Consider the following 20,183-nt stretch of genomic DNA (forward strand, 5'->3'; position numbering starts at 1 on the left):
CAAGTATAACGGGATAGACTTTAATATTAGTGGGCTTGGTCATCCAGTTATAGCAAAACTTCTGGTAGGTAAGCAGTAACTCTTGATCATGGTGATGGGTATTTGCAGCAGTTTATCAGCAAGCAGCATAATTCATCACTGATCAACTGCTGCCAGTTGGAATTACCATACTACAGGTGTGTATAATCCATATAGTAGGTGCTTGCAGCGACGGATTGAAGGTGATCTTATCTGTGGGGAGCTAACCTTTGATCTGGCACAGCTTTTCTTATGTTCTAGAGGTCTCTGTCGAGCCTGTGTGTACTAATCTGTAGAGGAAACTGCTTACATGCCTCCTCCCTCCCCAAAAAGAGAATTTTCAGCTGTTGGTGACTGCTGATTGCTCTTTGTGAGAGTAAAACTGAAGAAAGGGGGGACAGAGCTTTTTTGGGGTGCCTCTGATGGAAATGAACATTCAGGTCATTTTAGGGGCAGGAGAAAAGTGACTGAAGTTAAAATCCAAGGAGTTTGAAATTCCTGATAATTTGTTTCCTGCATAACTGACTTAAATAATACAAAGTTTAGAAAAAGGCAGTTTTCTAGTTAGAAGTTTCACAGAATAATCTGAAAGCAGGGGAAGTGGGGAAAAAAGCCCCACCTTCCCACTTCCTTTCATGCTGCACACTGGAATTATTTGTATTTATATAAGTGCTACTCCCTTGAGATAAGGGTCTTCAAGTTGCTGCTCCCTTATGTAGGTGATGTCTTGTATCTTGATGTTATCGAGTGTAGTTCTGACTAATCACTGGCTCATAATTTCCTGTTACTAAATTCATTTTTATATTACTGTTGATGCCTGAAGTTGTTACAGCAGCAACTCCACTCACATGGTGGTTATTCTTTTCGAAGAGAACATTCTTTTAAAAATCCTTTAAGACAAGAACAGTGAATATGTGCTGCACAGAGGTCATCTTTAGATAAGTGCTCTTACATAAGCTTTGGTAGGAAGGCCTCATTTAAGTATAAACTGATTAGCTTTCCTAAAGGTATGGTCCTTGTCCGTGAAAGAATGTTTGTGATTCCTATCTTGATCAAACAATTCTAAACAATTTATAACAAGCAATAAATACTGAACCAGTGGCCACAAGAAAAACATGTTGTTTCTCTGAATACCTCTAAATATCTTGTGCATTCATATTCATCAATGAAGAGCAGTCTGAAGAAATGTTACAGAAATGAGAGGGAAGCAGATGCTTCCACTTCTACCAAAACAGCCATATGGTAAGCCATTACACAGCACCAAAGGGCTGCTTATCTTAGCAGAATAGAAAACCTGGAGTCAACCATATCTGAGGAAACATAGATAAATTTTCCTTCAAGTGAAAGCCAGTGAAATCAGCTTAARAAAAAAAAAAAAAAATCTGTGCTGGGGTTATCATTTCCAGTTTAAGACTCCCCTTTCCTTTCTGACCTATCCTCTAGTCTTACAAAAAAAGAAAAAAAAAATTGAATGTTATGTTATGCACCCAGAAAACATGTCAGCATTTTTTTCTGAAAAAGTTGATCTATCAGTGGAGGAACTTTGGTTGGAAATAATTCATACCTACTAGATCACGTATCTAAAGTTGGTGTGGCTTTGACCATAATTTTGCCACAGCAATGAAGATTGTAATGATATAGAACTTCACTGCTTGAGTGATTTCCTTGAAGTGATTCTTTGCACGCAGTTGTTTTCAGAAGCCTTAGAGGAAATGCCGTGCAGTGATTACATTCCTGAATGAATTTGTTGCAGTAGTCTTCCAAAAACCTTCTTCTTGGACCATGTCCCTTTGGTTCGCAGGTATGTACAAGCAATATTCTGCAAGCCTGCCCAATTTTCCCTCAAAAGTCACAGTAGAAATATATTTAGAAGCTTTGTTTTCAAGATTTAAAGATGTATTACCTTAATTGGTAGCTGAATTAGTGCAGTGTTTGAACAGTAATCATCTCTTCTCAGTTTATTCACCATCCAAATCTGTCCTCTCTCTACATAGCTTAGCTTGACATAAAGGTATAAGAAAATAATTTGCTTCATGGTAACACACAGTAGCAGAAGCATCTCAGGTACTCATGGGAGAAGGGCATTCTAATAGAATTATATATACTTCTCTAATTTCTCTTATACTAATATACTTCCTTTAGGATGCCCCAGGAGTACTTTGAAACAAAGCAGTAAGATCCATGCTTTTAGCCCTCCAGAAATCAGATATCCCTGTAGGAAGGGAAATAATGTCCTAATCCAAGAAAAATCATCTACTTTTCAACTGGTTTCATACAAAAGATGCAAAAGGGAGAAAAAGGAAAAGCTGAATTCACAATGCTGATCTCTCACTGTCCCAGAGACACTCTTGCATTTCAGTTAGCCAGGAAGCCTGTTGTCTGTTCTTAATGCCGATTTCAGTTTGGGTCTGTGTACTAAAGCTACACTGCTCTGCTTCCTGCGGAGAAGATTTTTCTTACAGCCTTAACTTGCCTTGTTCCCATTCAAGCAGCTAATTTTGTTGAGGTAACAACAACATTTGTTTTCTGGTAGGAAATTAGTGTTGACTGGATTTTCACAGAAACTTCCATTCCTGTTTGCCAGGTATAATAACTATACTCAGTAGCAACAAGTGCAGGCGTAAGTGAGATAAAGTGAAATATTTGCTTATTAGGGAGCTATTTTTTGCTTATTTTTTGTGCTGGAGACTTTTCTCCTTTTCCATTCATCCTGCTGCTTGTCTGGTGTTTACCACAATAAGAACTTCTTTCGTTGCTATTTGACCTGTGGTTCTAGTTAGTTAATACTCTACTTAAAGTTTACTGATAATCAGGTTCTTGGGAAGTTCCTATAGCTTTAGAAGACCTTTTATTAATTGCCTGAGAATTGGGTTTCGCTTGGGAGCTATAATGCATGTGAGGATATTAGCATATTGGTAATGCAGGAAGAGAGAAATTACTCCTTTAAGGAAAATTGTGGAAAGGTATTTATGCTTCTTCTTATGTTTTATTGTGCTAACTAATAACAAAAAATATTTGTAAGTTCAGAAAGTTCTTTATAAGTTCTTAATGACGTACACCAGTGTGACTTGTGTTGACACCCCAGGCTGTGATGTTGAGTGTTGAAGCAATGGTCTGGTTTTGCTAAGTAGATTTGGATTTTTTTAATGAATATATTCTTGAGGTTATATTTAGAATTTAATATTCTGACAGATTTGGAAGAATATGCTTGCTTTGGTAAGTTAGGTGGATCACTAATAGTTATTGGCATAGGAGACCACAGGTCATGTGTAGAATTACCAGAAGTCTTTTTTTTCTTTCTTTCTTTTTTTTTTTTCCCCCAAAAGCTTTGAAGTTCTAGTTTCATACAAACTTCAGCTTAGTTAATACTAGAATATTGGTTTATCTGTATTATTGGTAAATGATGTAAAAAGTTGATGGTCCTCCTGAGTACAGAAAATTAAAACTGGTAATCTGATTTTTTACTTCTGTATTAAATAGTTTATTTTAAAGGTAAGTTATAAAAGCACACTCTTCTGCTTGTGAAGACATTGTTTCAAACTAGAGACTTTTAAAACTATTCAAGTCGCACTTGATTTAAGATAATTTATAATATATAGGAAAAATAACAATGTCAGTTTAACATGCAGTGGTTTAGGAGTCTTCTAAATGGTTTGATATTTCATTTGGGTTGTGTTGCTGATAATATAGACTCATAGTTCTGTTTTGAGATAGATTCAAGAAAAAATGGTTGTGTCTACTTTAATTTCTAGGTCATCTTAACAATGTTTTTTACTGTATTCTGAACCATATATTTATGTAGAAATGAGAGGTTATTAAATGTGTTTCTTTCTCTTTTATAAGGGGAACGGCCATTTCAGTGTACACTATGTGAAAAGGCTTTTAACCAGAAGAGTGCTCTTCAAGTTCATATGAAAAAGCACACAGGAGAGAGGCCTTACAAATGTGATTACTGTGCAATGGGATTTACACAGAAAAGCAATATGAAACTCCATATGAAACGGGCTCATGGTTACACTGGTAGGTAGCATAATAATAGCAATAGTGAGTGCAGAAAGCCATATTCTTTACCAGGAAAGCACAGGACACTACTTCTGAGTTATAGAGGAATTAAGCATATAGCCAGAGAGCAAAACTGATAAGCTAGCAGTTGAACACAAAACTCCAGAAGTAGGTTGAAACAAAGATTGCTTAGTGCTTCTGGTTCCTTGTTTTTATGTAGAGCTCTGTATTAAGAAAATACAGCATTCAAAAACTATTACATGGAAGTAATCCATTATCTTAGACTTTTTTTTCCCCAATGTTCAAGCAATGTCTAACGGATTTACAGAATTTGTAGTAGTTGTGCAATACCTTTCCCAGCATAATTTCTTTATCCCCAAAATGCTGTATCTGCATTTTTCTTATACTATGTGCCTGTTCATGTACTCACCCTTCTTTTTCTTGTGTGCTTTGGTAGGTCCTGTACAAGAACCTGCTAGTCATCAAGAACAAGAAGGTGAAGATATCAGTCGTGCTCTGAATTTAGAAGAGGTGGTACAAGAATCTTCAAATGAATGGCAAAGTATAGGCAGTGTTTTTCGATGACACCTTAATATTTGAAAGCTGAAAATGCTTTCAGGACTTGAATTTCTCTAAATAATTTTTCAAAAAGTAAAAGATGGATTTTACAGTTGAAGCTTCAAGCATTGAGAATATTAACAATAGAATAATATATTATAGTTTTTTTAATTATTTCCAGAAATTGCCTAAAAGAATCATTGTCTTTTTTAAGCTTGTAGAAGAATATTGGGAAAACATCGTTTAATCTGTGCTAAGTTGTCTATGAATCAATGAACTCAGGTAATACTATATACAGTTTCTTCATCTTCTAATTCACAGTCAGTATATCTAATTGAATAATAAACTGGAACTTCATATCAGAATAGAATGATTCCCATTTTTAAAGAAGGTGAAAAATAACTTTATGGGAAAATCATGAAACAGCTTTTCTAATGGTTTAAAGAAATAATTGAGTTTGGAAACAAAATGTTACGAAGTAGATGCATGCAGTATTTTTTTTCTTTTTACAAGGCACAGGAAAATGCTATGTTTCTGTTTTTAAGCTTCTTTTAGTGCATTATGAGAATTTGTGGAAAAAAAATAAATTGCCATGAATTTAGGGCGTTTCTGCAGCTAAACTCTTGCAAGAGGGAGCAGGTTCATTTCCATTCCAACCGCAGAGGTAGTTGATACTTTTTACATTAAAATGTCTGAGGTTTTAAACTCAGCAATAATTATTGAAAGAGAATCCAAACTAGAAGAAGTTAAAATAAAAACCTCTTAAGTTTGCTGTATTGGATCAGCAGGTGCATATCTCATTATCTGTGGAAAGCACAGCCATATACTACAGCTGGCAAGTGAACATACAGTTTTGTGCTTGCAGCAGTCAGAAAGCTAGCTGTGCACTAGGTCACCTGTATTATACAGAAGTCACCAGTTCTGTAAACAGTTATTATTTCAAGTCTGTAAATTCCTCATTATTTTCTTTGTGAATTCTGGAAATATGTTACATTCTTCTTGTTGTTTAAATAGTTGTTTCAGCAAAACTACCTAGTTAACCAAGTACTGCTTTGAAAGGTGCCACTTGTTAACTATATTTGTAACAAAGAAACACTGGAGTAAAAACATAGTCATTGTTGAGACATTCCAAAGACAGAAGCTCTTTTCTTTTTTTTTATTTTGTTCTTTTGAGTTTTATTTATATGTTACATATATGTGTGTGTGTGTATGTATATATATAAAAGGTTATATGAGCCTCTGTGTGGCTGATCAGTATATTTTGTAAATACTAATCCCAGTTGCAGGAAGTTCATCTTCTCAGTTTCATGCAAGCACTTCTAGATCAGTGGTGGATTCATTGTACTATAGTACCGAGTTGGTTTTTAATTTACTTTCTGAAAAATAATTACCCGCAGATCCAAAAAGCCCGTTTTTGTAAATATTGTCTATACTTTGTCTATGATACAAACTAGTATTTCAGATTCTTGACGCAAGAAATCACTGTTGTTTTTGATAGGGTATCTCTTAATTCTTTTGTTAACTCCTTGGCATATGTATATAAGTAATATAGTTGGTGACATGAAAATAACACTTTTGTTATGTGGAATATTTAATTCAAAACCTTGTTAAATAATACTACTTTTTTCCAAACTCTGCTTTGTGTATTTTTATTTGATTCTGGATAGCAGGAAATTCTAAAACAAAAACAAAAAAAACCCTGTTTATAAGTCTAGACCATATGAAGTTCTTGCAGCAGTGCTTTTCATTCTAGGTAAGGTATTAGCCTTTTAACTGTTTTAGAAAGAGATATTTTACTTTTACAGTCATTGTCTGGACATACTAAGCCCATGGTGTAGCACCCTGTTTATAATAATATAGTATTTCAAGTTATGTAATCTTGACCCTGAATAAGTTCAAATGTGCTGATTGTATGTACTGCCTATAAAACCTTTGCACTATTTTTTCAGTGAATACTGCATAAACGCAGAGCAGTTTGTTGGAATTTGTTTGCTTGAATAGGTAATGACACTTTCCAGAGATTTCCACCTATAGTTTGACGTAAAATTGTTTTACAGCTGGTCACATCCAGGTGTAATTCTATTCTTTTTAATAGGAATGTAATTCCTGAATGCTTAAAAGAATTTATCTATCCTAGCTGTGATTGCTTTGCCAGCAAGTAAAAACCAGTAGTGGTTGACACTAAATGAGCATACGTTAAAGGAAGATCTCATGAGTAAAAAGATACCATTTTAAAATGGTCAGTTCTCAAAGTGCTTTGCAATCTTGATTACAGGAAATGAGTGCATGTTACAAATCTTGGAAATGACAAATAAACAGCATGAGTTAAGTAGCCCCTCAACATTTTTTCTGAATTGAATCTGCTACTCCTTCAGTATTTGAAGTCCTGTCAGTTACAATAAATAGATGTTTTAAACTTTTTTTTTTTAACATGGTATTTGATTTGCCTTTTTTACTGTGAACTTCAAGAATCCAGTCTTGAATATTCTGACATAGAGGTTTTTTTCCTTTACTGAGAAAGAGCTGTTCTGCAGCAAGGCCCGGATTACTTGGTAAAATCAAATTGGAAATTTTCAAAGCAATGTCTGTTGATGTTCTGTACAGATACAGAAACTGTAACAGATGTGTTGATATTTTCAAAAGCACTGTTGAAGTAGATAGGTTTTTCTTTCCTTAAGAAACAGAAAGAATCCTTTTCCTATAGCCTTAGGGTGTTTGGCTTGTGTCTGTCTACTGTTTCTTTTGGTTTATGTCCATTCCCTCTGTACTTGAAATGACACACATTACTACATGCTACTAAAAGTACAGGTTGTCTATTTGTATTTCAGGAAAGAACCATTTGCTTACAGGTCATGTACCTGTTTGAACACGTATTCATCAAAGCTAAAAGAATAAGTTTCAGTTAAAGCTTCAGTCTCCTACAAGAGACTTCTGTTGATAAAATGTTGTTTTAAAGTGCTATATCATTATAAGAAATACTGTACTTTTTTTTTTGTTTTAATAGAAAGTAAAGCCAAAAAACCCACTACCAGCCTCTGAGAAAGATCATTTAGGGGAAGAGGAGAGTGATGAAGGAAAGGAAAAAGCTTTGGATAAGTTCTGTAGTTCTGCAATGCAGCAATTTGAAGGATTTATCTTTCAATTTTTCACCTTAAATATTCTTTCCAATTTTTGAAGGCCGCTTTCAAAATTAACTTGATTTTCACATACCCAGTTCAAAGAAGATATTTTGGGTTGTACTTGTTTATGAACGGAGGATTCTGTTGCCTGAATGTGGGCATTTTACACCTTGCAGTACCCCCCTGGCCTTTAGCCTGCCACTTCACAGAGACAGTGGTCTCCCATAAATCCTGTGTCAGATTGCTAGCCTAATGTCTTGGATGTCTTGGGTGTCATAGGATATCTGAAATGTTTGTGTGCATTGTGCTGAGTCAGCTGCAATGTGACTAGAAGCCTGTATGTAGGCAACTGAGTTCTGCTCAAAGTGTCATTTTTCAGTATTTAAAGATTCCTCATAAACTGAGAGAAAAACAGAACATTTTATATAAAAAGTTTTATGTTACAAAACAAAACTTGTCCAAGTTTCATTACAAGTTGATTACTTTATTTCAATAATGAATTTTTTTTAAAGCTGTGTTCCTATAAGAACAATACACGTTCAAATTAAATAGACTATTATGTTGCAGAGTATACGTCTGAATGAAGTTAAAATAGAAAAATACACATAGCAACCAATGTAGATCAAAGAAGATGTAACAGGTGTATGTATGCTTAATAATTTTGATGTTTTTATGTTTTCTTTAGTCTCTATGTCTTTTCTATCCTCTCCTTTTTCATTGCTTCGTATTAATGGACACTGGTTTAAACCTACAATAGATTTAGATGTGAAATGGAATTAACATAATATATATAGGTAACTTTTACTGGGCACTCATTAGGAATGCGGTTTCAACCTGGGAAGCATTAATTGTAGTCTACAAAGTATAGGCTAAAACAAAGAAATTAATCAGACACTTGGAGAATAGTTTGAAGAAATAGTAAGTTTAAGTAATAAAACAGTGCAATTCAGAAGAGCCTTTTTTTTCCCCCCCTACATGTGGTTGGAAATACCATTGCCACACATTCATTTTAGTAATTTGTGAACAATTAATATTTATATCTAACTCAGTTATTTATTTCTATAAGGCAACTACAGTACAACAGTTAAATGTTCACAGTAGTTTACTATGAGTTTGCTTTGGTGCACTGCCATTAACTGGCATCCAGATGTTGTTCAGTCAAAAGATGAGCTTACCAAATATAACACTGCTGCAGTACCAAGATTTGAAATTCTAACATGAGATGTGCAGGACTATCTTAAATACCAGTACTGAAGGGCTTTCTTTCTTTCAGAAATTAGACTTATTTATTTATGTACTTAATATACTGCTAAGATAATGCTGTTGCAGCAAAGTTTGTGTGGAGCAACCATGACTTTCAGTGGTCACATGTGCAAACTTAGATGTTTCTTCTCTGGGAATATCCCTTGTTTCTTAACATTAGTCTAACTCAAATTTGAAATCCTCTTTCTCTCCCTCATCCACTCTTGGTTCTAATAGTTTGGGTATGATGAGCAATTTATAGTATGGAAAGAACTTCCCTATTACTATTGCTCTGCATCTCTTTGATTCTACAACATCTGCCCCCTCCCACACTACACATACCTTGAACTCCCAGTGTTTGGTAACCTTTCTGTGACTGCCTAATCCTGTTATGAAAAGTAAATTATTCTGTGAGTGAGAGAAGGAAGATTAAAACAAAAACAAACAAACAAAACCCAAATCAAAAAAAGTATTTGGATAAACAGTCCTTACAGCTTCTGCACATAGCGGATTTTTTTTTTTTTTTTTTTTTTTTTTTAATTACAGCAGTGTTTCAGAACACTAACTGTGGCACTTGGTATCCAAGGCATTAGCTCTGTATTTATAATTCAGATGCTCAGTAAAAAGAAACCAGAACACTTGCACTTAAATTAGGTGCGTGGGAGAAATAATGAAGTCCAGCATACAGTTAGGGCATCCTGAAGAAGAATGAGTAAAGTCAGAGATCTTGTTACTTTACATAAAATAAGGAAAACATCTAGTAAAGCTACTTTGTGTGTTCCTTTCATTCAACTGTTGGTCAGGGATTGCCAATAGAAGTTTGTATAATCTACTGCATGCAGAACTTAATTGACATTAAGTAATGGATTGCATCTATCTAGGTAATTCTTGCAGTTGTTATTAATTTTAAGGCAGTTACATTATGAAGCAGAGTACATGATCCTTGAATGGCATCTTAGAGCTTCAGCGCCTAGCAACTGGTGAACCAGATCGCGATCCAGGTCGGGAACCAGAGCCTCCCTGTGAAAGGAAGAACAAAGTTAAGCTAATTGGAAGGTACTGTACTTTTATGGCTATAAAATTAAAAATATCAATCTGTAGTATTACAAAATTTTTAGTATTATCTAATGAAAACTGTCTGCAGTAATTACACTTTATTTATTGGGTAGACCTCTATTGTCTTGCTAAATATTGTTTGAATTTCTACTTCAAAGAGAGGGGAAAAAAGCCTTCATAAGTATTTTTTCACATAGGATTAATTTATTCTCATTAAATCTCTTATGCAGAGCTAGACAGCCTCTCCTGAAATGTTTTTAGATGCCTGCTTTTATCCAGGCCTTTCTAATGAAAGCAATTAACTTATTTCCTTGGACATTTTAGAAATTTACACCTTTTTGGCTATCCCTTGAACTGTCTATATACTTTAAAAATCCAAACCTTGCATACAAGTTGTCATAATCTCGCATCTGAGAGAACTGAAATGTAAGCATTCTGTTCTGTAATATTTATTAGGGTAAATTGCTAACCTATGCAGTTATATCAGCATCAGTCTTTCATGGAAACCACAAATGCAAATACAGGATAAAAATATGAAAAAATAAGATTAAGGGCTGAATTACGGGTTATTTTTACAAATAATCAGATAATCAGAAAATAACATTGAAATAGGAAAAAAAAAATTTTAAAGATAATTCTCTATCTTGAGTATACTTGTGACAATTTGTAAATTTGCAATTGAGAAAAGAGTTTATAACTGCCCTGCAGCAGTTTAATAGCAAAGATGAAATCGAAGCTGAAGTACTGGCATTTCAGTTTTTGCGTTACTACTCTTTTGGCTAACTGGGTATTTTCTGCTGTAGTTTTAGCAACTTTCTAGGCAAATCTTAAACCATACGGTTATGACCTCAACTGTGAGGTAGAGTGGTAATTGTTACTGTAGTCAGTTGAAGATTGAACTGTTTACTTTTTCTTCAAAAATATTAAGCAAACATCTACCTTGTTGGGGTTTTTTTCTTTATTCTTAATATTTCCCTTCCTTTTTTATCTTTCATACCTTGCCTCCTTAGTTTTATTAAGCCATTTCAAGGAAGATTTAGTATAATCCATTAGGTAATTGGCATCTTTTCTGTTGAAATTATCGCAAAGAATGGGTAACAGGTTTGTAATTTATAAAGAAGACTGCACAAGTGTATAAAGAGATAATTATTGGTGCCTCCTGGAATAAATAATAGGTTCAAATCCACTAGGCCTGAATAAAACTCTGATATGAGTTATATAAGTTATGACTCAGAAATGCCTATCTAAAAAGTAGAGCTGATACATGTTTATCATTGGATACATATAAATCCATGTTAAAATAGTTGGGATAGTTAGTAAAAAATACAAGGGAATATTAAATTTTGAGAAATAGAATCTGATATTTTCAGATTTTCAAAAGACAAATTGTACAAATAATGTAAATGTATCAGAATAGCCATGATATTGTTAATGTGTCTCTGAACTCCACCAAAAAAAGCTGCAAGTGCACAGAAAATTATACTTAAATTTTATACTTATGAGTGTATGACGAATGAAGGCATCTGAAGAATTCATTCATTTTCTTAAATTCCAGCTTAAGAATTCTTATTACCTCACTGAAGTATTTAACCTGTCTCTTGGTGCTGCATATGTTTGAAACAGTTTTACAGTGAAAGATGCATATGTTTTTTTCATGGCAAAGGGTATTTTTATTAAAGGTGAAGGTGCCATCATGTCTCTTATTGGAGAATAAGAGCTTGAAATGGTAAGTTATGCTAATGGTTCTCAGACCGTCTGTCTGGAAGTTAAGATTACTGCTGATTTCATTCTTTATATGAGAACAGTATATTAGATGATTTGTTACAAGTGAATGCTTCAATGCCTGTGAGGAAAAAATGCAGTCATTTGCAGATGGATATGATGTGTTCTTCATATGTCTTTTTCCTCACATAGAAAGTGAAAAATTATGGGCTCTATTCTGCTGAGATGCTCTGGACTTACACCAGAGTAACTTTGATGATTTTAATGGAGATTTACACAGGTAAAAACAAGGCTTAACTGTTTGATGTGTTTTTCTTTTGTTTTGAAGTATAAACTACAAAAAATGTTAAATGCAGGTTTATTGTATTGGAAGTATCCAGTCAACTTGGAAATGTTTTTTATCAGAGAGAGATTGTCCTGAAATGCAGAATGACAAACCAAGTGTTTCTTTCATATTTCTAATGATTCCATCCAAAAATTGAAAATTTTTCCATTTTCAGATGTTGTCTTTAAAGTCTTGTAGTACTTTAAAAAAAAATCTGAAGACTAAGCTCTTGACAAACTGTTTACCTTTTTTATGAGATGACTTTATAAGGCAAGTTTATTTGAGAATGTCAGACCCACTATACTGTGTCAGGCTAAAGTGCCACCCAGGCCAGTATCCTTTCTTCTGTATGACCATTAGAAGCTCATTTGGAAAAGTTTAGGTGCAAGAGCAAAGGTGCAGTGATACTTCTTCCAGCATAGCTCCCAATTTCTAGAAATATAAAATTTGATGACTCTTGGATATTCTGACCTTAATATTCCTCCATGTGTTTTATTTCATACCTTTTTTTTCTCTCCTGTATTTTTAAATGTATATACTACATACTGCTGGCATTCGCATCTTCTTGTGGTGGTAAATTCCAAATTTGAATTATATGTTGTGTGAAAAAGGTGTTTGTTTTTTGCTTATGTTAAGCCTTCTATCTAGTAATTTCATTTGAGGCTTCTAATTCTTGTTTTATAAGGCAGGTAGGGAATAGGCATTCACTATTTATCTTCTTGCCTTTTTTTGCTCAGTCATTTAGACTGTAGTTTGATAAACGTTTCTCTTGGTAGCAGAATCATGACTTACTCTTTTCCTGATCTGTTTTCATTTATTAGCTGTGTTGGTGTGGTGAATCAAATTGGGGAACTGAACCAAATTAAAGATCTGGCAAAATGTTTATTTTTAATATGACAGAGTTTTCTAATTCGCCTTACCGTCTGGTTTTATAAGTCACTGTGCCAACGTACCACAGGAGTTCTCACACCTGGAGTGGGAACAAGCAGGGTCTCTTGGAGTTACCATTGCAACTGAAATAAGTATTTGTCAAATTATGCCCTACACTACCTTTCAGGAACTTTTCAGTTACTTTCGTTTTCACTGTTCTGAATAGTTTCTCAGCAGCAGCAAGTTTTGTCACCTCAGCCATCTTCTGAGTTCTAGATCATTTGTGAGTCTGTTGATAAACACAGATCCTACTGTAGGTCTTCATGGGACTTCACTAACTTACCTTCTTTCTTGATGATGCCTGACAATTTATTTTTACCTCTGTTTCCTATCATATATGTAGTTACGAGGCCATGAGATAAACTTATGTTTTATCCATGAAAATTTTCAGAAGCCTTAGGGAAATGTAGTATTGTTAAACATGGCAGCTTCTGGAGAGGCTTGGCTTCTTTTTTTCCTAGACTCAATTTTTGTATTTATAATAAATTCAATTGTACTTTACCAGTTTAAAGATTTTGGAAAGAGTGCCCTGGCCCTCATGATAGGATCCCTTATGTCCCTTGTGAGCTGATTTATGCTCATAGAATTTTCCACTTCCTCCATATCCTGGCTTGTGTCCTTCACCACCCTGCAAAGAAAGATTTTTACATGTATTAAGAATTATCATATTCAAATTATCATATTCACATTGTAATCTTTATGATTGCTGAAATGTAATACTTGTATTAGAAATTTGGAAGTGTTGAAATAAAATAATCCTTTAGGTAATGAACAAGGATGAAGGAAAATGTTAGGATCTGAACATATTCAAATCTGAGGGCAAGCACCAATCTGCAAAAGAGGAATTAATCAAAAGTGGATACTCAAATGTGGGGTAGGAAGAAAATGATCAGGAAGTGATCATGAAACAGTTGAAGAATAGTAACAACAACTATAGGTTATGAGAAGGAAGCCTTGTCTATTTGAGTTCTGTTTAAAAATATACTGAATGGCACACAAGGATAGGGCAGAAGAATTAAAACTTACCGTGATTCAAATCATGTTTGTTCTCAGAGTAGACTTTACATTTCAGATTATTTCCAAATTACTCTTTAGTCCTGTCTATTCTTTGATGCATGTTATGAGGAAAAAAAAAACCTGAGACACTTTGTTTCTGTCTTGTAAAAGAATGTTTCTCAAATGCCCTTCATTTCATACAACTGAAAGAAACACGATTTTAAATAAAAATTGTGATTTTGGCCATGTCTGTGTCATTAAATACAAACTGACCTGAGCATGCTATATCTCTGCTAGTTCTACAGTCAGAAGCACGGGGCTATCCCACACAGGGGAAAGCCTGTCAGCTTTGTGCCAACTTGCCTAGTGTTGTAATCAAGTCAAGAAAACCTAACTGCTTCCAGTCATGATACTAAGTCAACATACATTGCAGATACTAACCCTTGATAATCCATTTTAAACACAGAATGTTTTTAACTTGTTTTCTGTTTGCTGAGTGATTTCTGTTCTGGACTTGCAAAAAGCAGAACAGTAAGCTTGGATAATTTTTCATTGTGTCTTTTTATTTTATTGAATGTATTTATGAAAGATGCTGGACTGCGGGACTCGAGTACCACATTACTCTTCAGTGCAAGCAATGCCATGTGTCTGTCGTGGGAGGACGTTTTTAGAGATGTAATTCAGTGTATGTTTATTGTAATCTGTGGGCCTGGTTATTAAGACTACTAACATTTTGTGATTTTGTACTGTTGTCAAATGTCACCTGAAACCTCTAATGGTTAAAGCAGAGGATGAAGGTATCAAAATCACAGATGCCATCCACAAAATTGGTATTTTTTACAATTATAATGCTTAGTCAGAAAAGCAAGAATGATACTCTGGAGTTCAGCTTAATTGTTTAGTCTTTCTAATCTAAGAGCTAGAATTGGTTTTGGTTTTGTTAAATAATACACTAAAATGGTAAAAGCATAAGCCAAGGATATAATGCTAGTACTATCAGGCTTGCTAATGAAGAATGAAGACTAGCTTGTTTGTAGAGAATAACCTTAATTTCTGAACTTCTGATTTTTTGTAGGAAACTCTTTATCTAGGAAGTACTGTGCCTGGTCCTTTAAAAAGGACAACATGGCAAAATCCCCTATCTTTAGAGCCAGGAGTGAGTCCTCTTTAGCTTTCAATAGGGTCTGAGTGCTGTATGATTGTGTAATTACTGTAGTAATGATGATTTTGATACTAATTATGCAGCTATTTAGAACCTGCACCAATTTCAGCAAAAGGATACAAAGTGGAAGGATACCCACGAGAAAAGTTGCCTGCTCCATAAAATGAGTAGCATGAGAGAGATACCTCTAGAAAATGTCAGGTGACTTACAAAGTAGTAATCAAAATGGATGTTTTCTCAAGCTTTTAGTAGCCTATTGCCAATAACCAGCATGATAGTTCAGTTTGCCGCTAATCGGAAAGGAGGTTTGCACATTCTGAAGTCAAAATGTTGTAAGACCTTGAGGAAACAGAAATTCCACTGATTATTGGCTTCAAACAGTTTTATCTGAGTATGAGTTAAAGACCTTGGGCTTTGTAGAGAATATAAAAAATATGAAAGCAGGTTAAATATATCAGAATATTAACTGACAGGACAGCACTTATATTTCTCAATTTCACAGGTTCTAAGATGATAAACATCAACTAAATCACATTCTACTAATAAATGGTAAAAGAAATGCTTAACAGCTTTAAAGCTTTAATACATTGTCTTAAAACACAAGTAATTTACATGTTGGTCTCATATATAAAATCAAACCTGTTGTAGAGAAGTAGAATTTAATTAGTTGTGAGACAACTGTAGAAAGAAATCTAACAACCTTTTAGGCAGATGTCTTCTTACTAAAGGATGTTTGCAAGGAAAGGTAAGACAAAAATATTTGAATTAGTGACAGTGTTAGTTTTGCAGCATTTAGTGTTTAAGAACAATTGGAACTGTGGAACAAGTTCCCATCTTGTCCCAGCCCTCCTTCTATTTTTTCCCCTTCCCATAAAAGAAAAATGCGGTAGATGAGTCTTCCAGGAATCTCAAAGGAAGAGAGTTTTGCCATGCGGTGGATTTTGCTCCTTTCGTGCTAAAGCAGAAGAAATTATCACTGCAAGGCTGTGAAGTTGCTGGATGAGAGCAAGCAACAAAATTACCATCTTAAACTGCTGTGGGAGGAGGGAGGAAAGTGGGACAGGAAAAGCAAAATAGCAAAATTGAGACAAAACAAAATTATCACGTTGCTGCAGCAGCTTGAGGCAATGGAGCAAGATATGCTTTGGCCTGGTAAATAAAGTGTCTGTTATTGAAAGCACATTCGTCACCTACCCAGCTAAATCTGGCGAGGGATAATCCTCTTCCCTGTACATGTAAGAAATAGAAACAATGACATGATGATCACTATGGAACATAGCATCTGGGGTGTATGGTACACAAAAGACGAAAATGCAGCAAAAAAAGAACAAAACGTTGGCCCAGTAATGAGGCATTGAAAGCAACAATCTGTGTAGAGTTATTCCATAAAATGAAAAAGGCAAAATTCTCAATTACAATGACAAGAAATAACTTCATTAGCCATGGTGTGTCAGTATCATGTACTTAAGGAGCCAGTTGAGTCTAGTAAACATAAGGACAGTTTCTGGAGTGTGAAGTTTGTTTGAAAGCATTGCCTATTATTAGTTAGTTACATAAGTAATCACAGCAGAGTTTGAATAAAACCGGTCCTTGTGAATGGCTTTGATTTGTTAAAGAGCATGCAGCAAATCAGGAAACGCATGGGAAAGAGAACCATAGCTTTTCCATCTTAATCTCTTGCTTTAAAGTAACAAACAGGAACTATTGTTAGTATTTATACCATAAAAGAAAATACATCAGACTAGCAGTTGAATTGATACCAATTAGCCCACAAAAGATACTGGATATTGCATGAGCCCCTGAAGACACTTACCTTTGCTTGCATTGGGGGAGGAGTACGGGGTGAGACCTGGAAATTGGTACAAAAACTTTATTAAAACAAAGCAACAATAAATGTATGGAATCATCAAGCCTTTTGCATATCGTCTATGAGTTATTATGCCTTATTATTAGTTGTTGTCTAATTTCATCCTGCTCTTCATTGCCTTGTGAATATTTCAAAATGCCCATTGTTAACAGATAGTTCAAAAATTAATCGCAAGTATTAGTATTTTTCCATCATAAAAGTTTTCTCTTTATTGATTTAAAAAAAAAAAAAAAACCTGTTGTAGGTCTCACACTTTAAATCCAGTGATAACTCCATCCCGCTCCAGACTGATAAGGTGTTATTTTCAGGGTTTTAAATGTCAACATTGGGAAACTTGATTTGTGAAGGTGGTTATCAATAGAGATATTAATAGAGCTATTTAGATATACTTCTGGTTTAGGGTATTGTTATCTTTTGCAGGTTCTTTATTCAACATTTAGGCATGAAAATATTGAGACCTTTGAGAAAAAAGTGAAGAATGAAATCAGTAGTATCAGCTGTACAGATCAAAATGTGTGATGAGATGTATTGTGAATATAATATGGGGAGTCTCCATTTCTGGATAGTAGCTATACACTGTTCTAAAGGGCAAAATACTGCTTTTCATTATGTATTTACCCAGTGCTCAAGAATTTAATTTGTGAGGAAATTCCATCTTTCCTGCATATTTTCTGTGAGAGTTTTAGTGGTGTAAAACCAGCCAAATTCAGAGCTTGAACAAAATTGTTATTGTCTTAAATGAGATCATCAGGGAAAAGAGGTTGGGCTATTCTGCTTATGGTTTCAAATGGTATCCAAGAGTGTAAACTGTTTCATAGTTGGGAGTAAACTTACCTCATCCATTAAGTGCTATCTAAGGAATAGCAAGCACTAAGAAAATACGCTACTAGACTTTGCCTAGCACACAGTTGATAAGGTTTTAAACAGAAGACATTCCTAAATATGGCCAGCTCCAAAGATGAAATCACAAAACTTCTAAATGGTGAAGCCATATAATCGTAATTGTTGTTAAAATTGTACTATGCTCATGGTGGGCTCACCCACTTTTTTGTAGCATTTTATTATTGTTTTCCAATAAAATTACTTTTGTATCAAATATCAGGATTAACTCAAAGGCACACTTGTACAGTTCACCAGGTTCAACATAACGGCCAGTGATGATTGTGGCGTATTTGGTTATTGATGAATCCTAAACAGTTCTAGTACACAACAAGAAGGGGTGAGACTTACAATGTTCTTGAAGAAGTGGACTACAGGGTTGTCATCACCAGGCCGCCCATGCTGAGACCTCTGGGGGATGGATCCTACGTGGCTAGCCCTGCCTGCATGTATATCCTGAAAAGCAGAATAGGTATATTGCCAAGTCAACCATGAAGGAAAAGTAATTGGCAACTGTATGAAGGGAAAGCTCATTTTCACCAAGTAAAGAAAGAAAAGGAAAAGTGGAGAAAAATGCCTAATTAATCTAGAGAGTTTGCAATCCAAAATTGTCAGTGCTCTGGTGGAACAATTTTTTAATACAATGGCAAATTGACAGTCCATACATGTTACTTTGTGCATTATATGTAAATGTTTTTAACATTAGAGCCGAGTGTGGTGGAACTTTGCCTGTTACTAGAGGGTTCTGATAGCAGAAACCTTAAAGTTTTTGTTACTTTGTAAGTAGCATCATAAAATGTAATTTTAGAAATGAAACCTGAAATGGAAAAAAAACTTATAATGATGTTGGGTCATCCTCCATGCAAAAGCAAGAATGGGTTGTGCATCATCTCTGTTTTCATGCATTATATAACACCGAAGAACTTGGAAGAACAACTTTTTTGCGAATGAGAGAATTTAATGAGACTGACAATACTTCCTCTTTTCAGTAGTGCTTCTAGTGGCAATACAGAAAAAAGTTCAATAAGTGAAGGTAAAAGGACAATAATGACTTTGCAAAGAGTGAATACCTTGACAGGTATCTGTTGCAGTGAAAATAGTGTCCAAAAATATGTGTAATTATTGCTATACTGATGCTGGTGTTACTAAGTTTACAAAGGAATGGTGTATATGAGTGAGCCAAACATGAACATATTGCCATCATTGTGAGTGCAGACACACCAGTTTTCACTGTCAGTTGCACAGAACCAAGCTGTGTTCAGGAGGGAAAAGAAGGAAGGAGAAAATGAAAAAAACAGGAACAGAATGGTTCTCTTCATGTAATGAATTCCCTGAAAATACGATGCTATAAGCATCACATTGATACTAAAAAGTTTGCTCTCTTAACATCAAATAGATTTCTGTAGTGAGACAGTAGCTCACATAAGCACTTCCTTAATGGTACAACCTGAATCAACAGTTGACTGTAAAACAGTCTGAAAAGTTACTTAAAATATAATTTGCTTTCATCATATATAGAAAAAAATTCATAAACTTTCCAGAGAAAACGCTTGGTTGTCTTGTTGGAGCAGAACTCTAACATTTTGGTGGTTTGATGATCTTTGAAAAATAAATTAATAGCTGTAGAACATTTTCAAAGGAGACTTTTTGCATTTTGAGGTGTCTAATGACATGCCTTTAAGCTATAAATAGCTTTCAAAATGAGCCTGAATGCCTCAAGCTATTAATATTGAAAACTGGCTACACAGATTTACATGTTCTGAGATCTTTGGCTAAAAGGTCCTATGAAACTATCGAATGTTGTTGCTCAAAGCTACTAAATGGAAGTTTTATTTTTGATGACTTCAGTCAGATTTTGTCATATAGAAAGAAATATATTTATGTTATGTTGGATCATCCAAAATTAAAGAGAGTCAGAAGTATGCATCTTGTGGGGTGCCTGTAAGTTAGAAATAGAGTTCAGGTATATTGCTTAGGAGATGAATTTCCTTTTGGAAAAAAGAGTAGCTGATGCAGAGAAGTTCAGCTAGTATTTTATCAGTGTGGTTTTTTTGGTTTTGTTTGTTTTGCATACTGACACTATATGGAGATTTACTCTTTAAATAGTAGGAATTTCCCAATTTTGTGTTGTCTTTGAGATTTGTATAGTGTCAGGCAGTCGGTCCTGTTTATACCTGGGCAGTAACTTATACTTTGTCACCAGGAGAGAATCCCCTTAGTTCTAACGTTGCTGGACTATTCTCCACAGTTGTCATGGTTAGGGTGGTTGGCGGAAGAGGGAGCCAGTTAAGATATCAGCATGTTTAG

At 34.7% G+C, this 20,183-nt stretch overlaps 2 protein-coding genes and 1 long non-coding RNA gene across 13 annotated transcripts in view; 2 read left to right on the forward strand and 1 right to left on the reverse strand.

Moving 5' to 3' along the window:
• The window catches only part of ZNF236 (zinc finger protein 236), an 86,939-nt gene extending 81,911 nt beyond the window's left edge, over nucleotides 1–5,028 (forward strand). For 10 of the 11 annotated variants that reach the window (XM_026076699.1, XM_026076693.1, XM_026076696.1 and 7 more), the window contains 2 exons: nucleotides 3,862–4,038; nucleotides 4,478–5,028. In XM_026076699.1, the coding sequence (XP_025932484.1) occupies nucleotides 3,862–4,038; nucleotides 4,478–4,605 (305 nt within the window). In that variant the 3' untranslated portion in view covers nucleotides 4,606–5,028. Of the gene's footprint in view, nucleotides 1–1,706; nucleotides 1,820–3,861; nucleotides 4,039–4,477 lie in introns of those variants that run through there. The other variant, XR_003255313.1, reaches the window with a different exon arrangement.
• A 4,451-nt stretch (nucleotides 5,029–9,479) lies between these two features.
• The window catches only part of MBP (myelin basic protein), a 104,075-nt gene continuing 93,371 nt past the window's right edge, over nucleotides 9,480–20,183 (reverse strand). The window contains exons 6-9 of the mRNA XM_026076704.1: nucleotides 18,228–18,389; nucleotides 16,944–16,979; nucleotides 13,475–13,600; nucleotides 9,480–9,959 (exon numbers count right to left, since the gene is read on the reverse strand). Of these exons, the coding sequence (XP_025932489.1) occupies nucleotides 9,903–9,959; nucleotides 13,475–13,600; nucleotides 16,944–16,979; nucleotides 18,228–18,389 (381 nt within the window). The 3' untranslated portion in view covers nucleotides 9,480–9,902. The remainder of the gene's footprint in view (nucleotides 9,960–13,474; nucleotides 13,601–16,943; nucleotides 16,980–18,227; nucleotides 18,390–20,183) is intronic.
• The window catches only part of LOC112971345, a 15,833-nt gene continuing 7,577 nt past the window's right edge, over nucleotides 11,928–20,183 (forward strand). The window contains exon 1 of the long non-coding RNA XR_003255315.1: nucleotides 11,928–11,997. This is a non-coding gene — a long non-coding RNA (uncharacterized LOC112971345). The remainder of the gene's footprint in view (nucleotides 11,998–20,183) is intronic.

The sequence above is a fragment of the Apteryx rowi genome, unplaced genomic scaffold, assembly GCF_003343035.1.
Source record: "Apteryx rowi isolate R43461 unplaced genomic scaffold, aptRow1 scaffold_437, whole genome shotgun sequence".
Taxonomy (NCBI): Eukaryota; Metazoa; Chordata; class Aves; order Apterygiformes; family Apterygidae; genus Apteryx; species Apteryx rowi.